Below are 8,653 nucleotides of genomic sequence, written 5' to 3' on the forward strand. Positions count from 1 at the left end.
TTTCCCTTGTACCCTTCCCCAGCCCTCCCATCAGCTCCACCTCATCCATCAGCGAGCTGGGTCACCTCCATCTGCAGCCACCCCCACTACGGCCACCCAGGCCAAGCCACCTCTGGCCTGCCCACTCTCCCTGCTCTTGTTCTGGAGCCCTGCAGTCCTCTCCCCCCTGGGGCTGGAGGCATGGGATCCTGTCAGTAACCTGCTTCCAGCCCTTCAGTGCTTCTTGATGTACCGAGATAGATCAGCCCTGAGCCGTCTCCTCTCCCCAGACCCCCCGCACCGAGCCCTGGTTCTGCATTGGGTTCTGTGGGTTCTTTCTGTTCCTTGGCGATCCCAAGCTTGTTCCCTTCCCAGGACTTTGCATCTTCTGTTCCCTCTGCCCAGAATACTCTTCCCCAGACCTTCCCATGGCTGGTTCCTGACCATTCAGGTCTCTGCTGCACTGTTACCTCCTCGGGGAGGCCCTCCTTGACCACTCATGCTAAAGCGGCCGCTCTCCCTTCCCTCCCAGACCCACCACTACTTGTTATCACAGCATCTTCATTTATCTTCTTTGTAGTGCATGTCACTGAATGTTGTGTTGTGTTCGTCTGAGACATTTGCATGGTCTCCCTCCATAGCCCCTCGAAGTTAGGGCCTTGCCTGCCTCCCAGCATGGTGCCTGGGAGCCTGGTGCCCTCATAGGTGCCTAGTACGTACCTGTGAATGAGTTGGGAAGACAGGAACCTCACTGCGATAGTCATAAGCGTCCTCTAGGCCAGTTATGCCTGGAGTGGGATACACATATTCCACTGGCATGCAGGAAGGAAATACTACAACTTTTATTCACAGTTGCTTTTTAAAGGTTTTTAAAAAATAAAACATATACATACATACATTATGTTGTCCGTATATAACATGTCTGAACAGTTTTTGTTCTTTAAGCAACATCTGTGCACTCATCCCCCTTTCAGAGGCAAACGCTATGTGCAACTTGGTGGTTACCTTTGCAGTTTTACCACACAGAGATGACCCCTAAACAGTGCAGTTCCAATTGCATGATTTTATCTTGAGGGTCTTTTTGTCTTTTCTTCCAAAAATGAAGAGGACACTTTACATACTTACTCAACCTGGAGTATCTCGCTGTTCCACGTACCAGCGGGCAAGGCCTCGAGTTGGAACCGGACCAATTGCATGATTTTAAACTTCATCTCAATTGAATTCTCCCATAGATGCAAAGGCAACTGGCTTAGTTCATTTGACAGTATGTTTGTGACATGCATCATCTTTCTTTGTGTCTAAGAAAGAAATTAAGCCTCGCTAATATTGAATATACACATGGTACAAGTACCGATGGGAATTATAAATGAGTGAACATGGGCTGGGGGTGCAGTATCAAAACAGTTGAGAGACCCGTGCTGGGAGCAGTAGCAGGGGGAGGGCAGGGCTGGACGCCTAGGGAGGGCCTGTAGGTGTGCCCCCACCTTGCTGGCCTAATGCTCCGTCTCTCTGTGTCCCCTGCTCCAGTGGCTTCTCCTCGGTGGTAGCTCTGGGCGCGAGCATCATCTGTAACAAGATCCCAGGCCTGGCTCCCAGACAGCGGGCGATCTGCCAGAGCCGGCCCGACGCCATCATCGTCATAGGAGAAGGCTCGCAAATGGGCCTGGACGAGTGTCAGTTTCAGTTCCGCAATGGCCGCTGGAACTGCTCGGCGCTGGGGGAGCGCACCGTCTTCGGAAAGGAGCTCAAAGTGGGTATGTGCTCACCCAGACACCCCAAGCGGGGTCTTATAAACTATGGGGAGACCAAAATGCCTCGGGAGTGCTCTGGGACCCCGTTCTCTGCTGCAGGCTGGACCGCCCTAGATAAGGGATCCTGCAGGTGCCACAACTTGAATTTAGGTCTGCTGATGAGGGTCAGCTCTCCGATTGGAATCCACCACCAGTAGAGTTCCCAGTAGAGTTGCAAACCAGCAGCCAGTGGCCCAAATGCTAACTGGCTGATGCAGCACTGATACTGTTTTTTAAATTGAAGCCCAAATTTAAAAACTATCTGTTTCACCTAAAAATATGGACTTCTGGCTTCTTTTGAAAAATTGGCAGATCTACGGATAGCTTACACCTGTGCCCACTTAGTTACTAATGGGCTGCAGCTGAGAACACAGCACTCTTTAGGTGGAGCCTGGGCAGCCCATTCACTGCCACAGTCCCCACCCTTCTGCATTGCCACCCAATCCCCTTATATGACTTGCCTGGCCCCTGTGGGCATTTGAATTTCCAACCCCTGTTTTATGGGAATGGTGTAAAAGCCTGGTGGAAAGGGCACGGGAACAATGTTGGTTGCCAGGAGGCCCCGGTCGATGTGGGGAAGGCCATGTTGTATGTCTTCTTGCTTGTGTGCGTCTGGACTGGGGGTCCGGGAACCCTGCAGCCTCACTGCTGAATCGAGCAGTGAACTTCCCTGAAAGTCGGGTCAGCCTCAGGTCCCTCGGCTGCAGTGGTTCACCCAGCCTGCTTGCCTGCTCACAGGGAACCCCTGGGTTCTCTGTCTCCTTCAGCCCCGACATCAGCAAATCCAGTTCATGTTGAAAAGATCCACCCCAAGTCTGGCCACTGCTCCATGCCCTCACTCGCTCCCGCTCGGGTCACACAGGTGGCACCTCCCAGCCTCCAGCCATCCTGCAAACCCTCCTGCGGGCCGGGTTGTCCTTTGTAAGTGGAAATCAGATCCTGTCATTTCCCTGCTTAACCTCCTTGGGAGGCTCCCCCTGGCCTCAGAATGAAATCCCAACTTCTCACTGGTCCACCACTGCCCTCTGTCCTCATCCGCTCCCATCTTCCTGTCCCCCTTGCCCACCCAGCCTCATGCTGTTTCCCAAGCACACGGCACTGTTTGGGTCCTGCTTGGGGGCCTCGGCTCCACGCATTCCTTCTGCCTGGTATCATCTCCCACCATCCTGCGCACCTTCCCTTGTGGTCGCTATGGTTTTCCTGCCTTCTCCTGCTCACACCCATGCCCCCTGTTTCTGGGACCCAGGCCTGGGCTCTGGCATTATTTTGAGCTGTGTCTTTGTTGACATATGAGATGTTACATATGGGGAAACTGAGGCTCAGGGGGACTTGCCCAAGGTCAGCAAAAAGTGAGTGGCAGGGTCTCCTAGGACTGGGCTGATCCCAGTATCACTCGCAGTCTTGGAGTAGCTAGCCCGTTGGTGGCATTGTAGTAATGCCTGCCAGGGTACAACAGGAGGGCTCCAGTGCAGGGAGCCCTGGGATGAAGGAGTCCCTGCTGTCCAGAAGCCCCCAGCTGCCCAGAGTTGTAGGATTGAGGGATCCGTTGCAGGCGGAGGCAGGGGAATACCGCCAGTATGCACCACCAGTTTATTTATTTATTTATTAAATTAAAAAAAAATTTTTAATTAATTTATTTATTTTTGGCTGCGTTGGGTCTTTGTTGCTGTGCGTGGTCTTTCTCTAGTTGCGGCGAGTGGGGGCTACTTGTCATTTTAGTGCGTGGGCTTCCCGTTGTGGCTTCTCTTGTTGCAGAGCGTGGGCTCTAGGCACGCGAACTTCAGTAGTTGTGGCTCGTGGGCTCAGTAGTTGTGGCTTGCGGGCTCTAGAGTGCAGGCTCAGTAGTTGTGGCGCTCGGGCTTAGCTGCTCCACGGCATGTGGGATCTTCCCAGACCAGGGCTCGAACCCGTGTCCCCTGCATTGGCAGGTGAATTCTTAACCACTGCGCCCACAGGGAAGCCCCCACCAGTTTATAATACCAGTATACACTGAGCAGGAGCAGAGGCCTGGGGCAAGGAGCATTCTTTGAGAGGAGGACTTGGGTAGGATGGCCTCAGGGGATTTAAGCAAACAGAGGCGCCAAGAAAACCCCTGGGATTGCGATGCTAGACAGCAGGCCTGCGGGACCTGGAAGGGAGTGGGAGCCAGAGCCTGGAGGTGTGTGGGGTCAGGGCTCGCAGTTTCGATTTCTAGGTGGTAGGAGATAACGGAGAACTTTGAGCAGGGGCATGACTGCCAAAGTAAGGTTGCAGTATATGAAATTGCCACAAGTCAGTGGTTTTAGGCCCACAAAAATAACAACATTATATGATTCAATCTAATGGGAATTCTGGAAGAGTCATTAAAGAGTGGGTACAGAATTCATTCATTCACTCACTCACGCGTTCACCAAAAATTTCTTGAGTGCTCTCTGTGGCTGGATGCTGCCCTTTCAGCCTCTGTGGTCAGGGAAGGCCTCTGGATTTGTGAGGGAGGTGTCTGGGGGAAGACAAAGGGGACGGCAGGTGCAAAGGCCCTGAGGCAGGAATGTGCTTGGTGGTTTGACAAACAGCATGGAGGCCGGCGTGGCTGGAGTACAGAGAGACTCAGAGGTCAGAGAAGGAGCCAGGAGGCAGACATTGTGGCACCTGTCAGGCCAAGTCTGGGGTTTGGATTTTCCTCCGGTGAGTGGAGGGGCAAGTGTGGGAGTGAGGAGTCTGGTCCAGTCTTCCAGGCAGGAGGTGGTGAAGTGGCAGCAGTGGAGACCCGCTTTGACCGTGAGCTGCCAGGATAGAGAGAGACTGACAGTCTGGAGGCTGGTTAGGAAGGGGTTACCCTGGTCTGGGCTTCTCAGGTGGTGGCAGTGGGAGCAGGGGAAGGGGAGGTCAAGATGAGACCCCTGCGAGTCTGAGGAGTCACTTCCCCTCTGAGCCTTGGTTTCCTCGTGTGTAAACAGGCATCCTGCTCCAGGACGGCAAGAAGCAAGCCTCAGATTTACGCTTTCCAGGCTCTTCAACACTGCTCTGCCCTCATGGGATTGCCTCTTTCTGGGAATGACCAGCCAACTGGGGCTGCCTTGTAGGGGTGAGGGATCAGGAGTGTAGTCTTTGGGCACTCTGGCCATCAATTCCACACTCTGGACGCAGGACACTTCACTGGCCTTTGCAGAGACTTCCCAGAAGCTCCACCCCACACTTCTGCCTATTTCCCATTGGCCAGGACCTAGTCACATGACACAGCTGCAAGGGAAGCTGGGAAATGTAGTCTTTTTTTCCCCAAAAATTCCAAGCAGCTATGAGATAAGCTAAGGGTCTGTGATGGAGCAGGAAGGAGGGCATTGACATTGCGGGGGGCAGCAGCCCTTCATGGGTTCTGCATCCCGTGCTGAGACCCAAAGGCTCACCCTTCTCCACCTCCTCATGCCCAGTCCAGTCCCCGATCTGCCTATGTTTCTGTCTCCCCTCCTGAGTGTTCTGGATTTTATTGCTTAGATCTGAGGAGAGGGCCCCAGGGCAGGACCAGGCAAGGCCCTCGTGGATGCTGGAAACCGAAACCCAATTCAAGCTGCCTCAGGCGGGAAGGAGAATTGTGCATCCTCGGGAACTGAAGGTCGGGGTGCCGACTTGGGGAGCCCTGGGACGTGAGCTGGCATCAGCTTCCTCTGGGGCAGAAAGGTGTCTGTCGGGCGGGTCAACCTCCAGGCTCAGGTCCTGCAGGAAAGAGCCTGACCTTTCTGCGGCAGCGCCTGCAAGAGCCCTGGAGCTCACTCTGATTGGATCTGGGGCCTGACTTCTGGGCGTGTGTCCATCCCAAACCATCACAGGGACCACTGACAATAGGGCTGTTGTTGTCCAGGCCTGGGAGCCACACCTGCACCATCTCCCAGGGAGGGGGACTATTTGTGGGGCTTTCAGGCAGCTTGGGCGGCTGGAATGAGGACCGACCGCAGGCGGGGCGACTTCCACACACAGTCCTGGGGGCTGAAGTCCAAGATCAAGGTGCTGGCAGGGTTGGCTTCTTCTGAGGCCCCTATGCTTGGTGTGTAGAGGGTCGCCTTCCTCCTGTGTCTTCATTTGGTCTTTCCTCTGTGCACGTGCCCTGATGTCTCTGTGTGTCCTAATCTCCTCTTCTAACGACACCAGTCAGGTTGGAAGAGGGCTCGCCCGAATGGCCTCATTTTAACTTAATCACCTCTTTAAAGGTCATACCTCCAGAGACAGACACATTCTGAGGTACTGAGGGTTAGGGCTGGGCATATGAATTCTGGGGAGGGACACAATTCAGCCCATAACAAGCAGCCGGAGAGCAGCACGGTCTGCACTTTAGGGAAAAGCATATGGGGTGTGGTGGGTGCTCGGAGGTGAGATTCCCAGGTGCAAAGAGCAGGTTGGACCAGTGGAGATGGCCTTGGTCTGGGTCTTGAAGGGTGGGAAGAATTTCACGGGTCAGTGAATGGGATCCCAGGCAGAGGGAACATCAGGACAAAGACGACGTGTGATTGCTAAGGGGATGGCGAGCGGGGGTCTGCAGCCTCAGGTGAGGTGACAGGCCGGCTCTCGAGGGTCTTAAATGCCAGGGCTTATGTGACCCCACGACAAGTTTATCAACTGCTAACCAGGCTCAGTTTGGCCCTCAGGGACCCAAGAAGGCGTTCACCCCACTCCAGGTTTTTCCTTTTCTTAAATAAAACAATGAACTCCCCCTTGAATCCACCACCAGCATGACAATTAGAATAAGGACCGGTAGCTTGCACCCCTGTGAACATCCCTCAGGCAACTCCTGCTCCCGCCTCCCAAGTCACACTTTCTCTATCCTGAATCTTGATGTCTAATTTATGCTACTGATATATTCCCCAGAAGTACATTATCTAGTTTGAGTTGTGTTTAATTTTACAGAGGAAAGGCATCACACTATAGGCAGTCTTTTGGAATTTACTTCTTTCCCCTCAGTATTAACAAAGCTTGTCTGTGTTGTTCTTCTTAGCTGTTGTTGATTCATTTCAGCTGTGGTGAATAGACCCCATCTGTGCACCCATGCCTTGGTTGAGGGGCATCTGGGTTGTCTCTGAGCACCTGCTGTCACAGTGCCACCGCGGGCCTCCCTGTGCGCGTCTCCCGGGGCCCACGTGTGTGTTTCTCTGGGGTGTATGCTGAGGAATGGAATTGCTGGTCACAGGGTATGAGGATGGACCTGATTTCTGCAGTGACCGTGCCACGTGCCACTCCCCCAGCCGGCAGTGTTGACCTTCGGCCTCGATCACACACGGGATTACCCAGACGTCTTCATTTGCCTGGGGGATGGGTGTAAAATGCTTTGTCACTGTCCTCTTGATTTACATTTCCCTGAGAAGTCGTGTGGTTGAAATCCCTTCCTGTGTTTACCGGCCATGCAGGTTGACTCTTCTCTGAGTTGCCTATTCGTGCTTGTTGCCTTTTTTTCCATCCGGTTGTGTGTGGTCGTGTCACAGTAGAGTGAGGGCTGCATCAGGCAGGACCCCAGGGAGGGTGGGTCCCATGGGGCTTCACACCCCTGTCTTTCATCTTTTCGTGGAGGATCGGTGGGTGAGGGCCAGGAGCAGAGGCAGCCCTTCCTCTGGGTCCATCACCTCATGGGTCTTCTCCATCCCCGAAAGGAGGCATGTCCACCTACAGCTCAGCTCAGAGCCACGTGGAGGCTGACCAAGTCACGTGGGTTTTCTGTGGCAAGACTGAGATGGCCGGCGAGTTCCCTGCTGCTGGAGGGGTTCTTGTTTGTGTGGTCCTGCCAGACGTGAGATTCTTGAGGCTGCCGTGTGTTGGACAACCTCGTTTTGTTGGTGGGCCCCGAGGCAGCCACACGAGCACTGACGTTCGAGTCACGCAGCCCACCTTGTCAGGTGGCAGGAGCATTCACAGGACGTAAGACCCTAGCGCCTGGTGGGTTAGGGCCCCAAGAGGATGTCCCTTCACCCTTCCAGGAGGCCCACGTGCCTGTCTCCTGTGAAGAGGAACTCAAGGACCTGGGGATGCTCCGGATTTTATTCCTGGTGCAGCAGGATAGGGAGCTATGGAGTAGAAAGGGGAGAAGCTATTGGTCCCATTTCTAACCTGAGCTCATCATTTTGATTCTACGAAGTGTATCCGCCAGTCTGTCCACTTCTCATCACCTCCCCCATCACCTCCTGGTTCAAACCTCCATCTTCAGAGAGCTGTCACCCAACTCCACCAGCCCCCTAAAGTACCCACCCCCGCCAACCACCTGGCACCCAGCAAAGAGTCTCCCCACGGTCGCTGTGACCACAGTGTCTCCCTGTGTAAAACCCTTCCTCTAGCTCTGAGAAGAAAATGCCAACAGGTCCCCTGGTGCTCTGTTGACCTCCGTGGCCTGCATCCCGCCCCCCTCTCCGCCCCAGCTCTGCTACGTTCTTCCCACCCTCACACGTGACTACGTCCTTCCCACCTCAGGGCCTTCGGCCCAGCTGGTCTCTCTGCCTGGGTGCTCTCCTGTCCTTCCACCCTCAGCTCACATGGCAGCCCCTCACCAGGACCGCCTGTATAGTGTAGACCATCCATTCTCCAGCTACCCCTCACCTTCCATGTTTCTCTCCTCATCACTTACTACTCCAGGGCACATTCTCTATTTCTTTGCTCATTTGTGCCACCCAGAATAACAGTTCAGCCCTGCAGTTACCTGCCGCTTCTCTTCCCAGCTTCCCCATTGCCTGGCTGTGGACCAGGACCAAACGGCAATGATAATTTACCCATCTTGCAGGTGTGGGCAGCTGAGATTACTTACACCCCACGAGGCACTCAGGACGTGCTCCATAAATCACAGCTATGTTATTCTTGTGTCTGTCCAGCCAGAAGGGCTCAGTGGATGTGGTGCACCCCCGGGTACTGGTGTAGACCACCCCCCCCCCCCCCGC

The 8,653-nt window shown here is 54.3% G+C and overlaps 1 protein-coding gene across 1 annotated transcript in view; it reads left to right on the forward strand.

The window, feature by feature from the left end:
* WNT7A (Wnt family member 7A) overlaps positions 1 to 8,653 on the forward strand; it is a 68,541-nt gene that overhangs the window by 3,765 nt on the left and 56,123 nt on the right. Inside the window, exon 2 of the mRNA XM_007449154.1 lies at positions 1,507 to 1,733. Coding sequence (XP_007449216.1) covers positions 1,507 to 1,733 — 227 coding nt within the window. The remainder of the gene's footprint in view (positions 1 to 1,506; positions 1,734 to 8,653) is intronic.

The sequence above is a fragment of the Lipotes vexillifer genome, unplaced genomic scaffold (genome assembly GCF_000442215.2).
Source record: "Lipotes vexillifer unplaced genomic scaffold, Lipotes_vexillifer_v1.1 scaffold2162, whole genome shotgun sequence".
Lineage (NCBI taxonomy): Eukaryota > Metazoa > Chordata > Mammalia > Artiodactyla > Lipotidae > Lipotes > Lipotes vexillifer.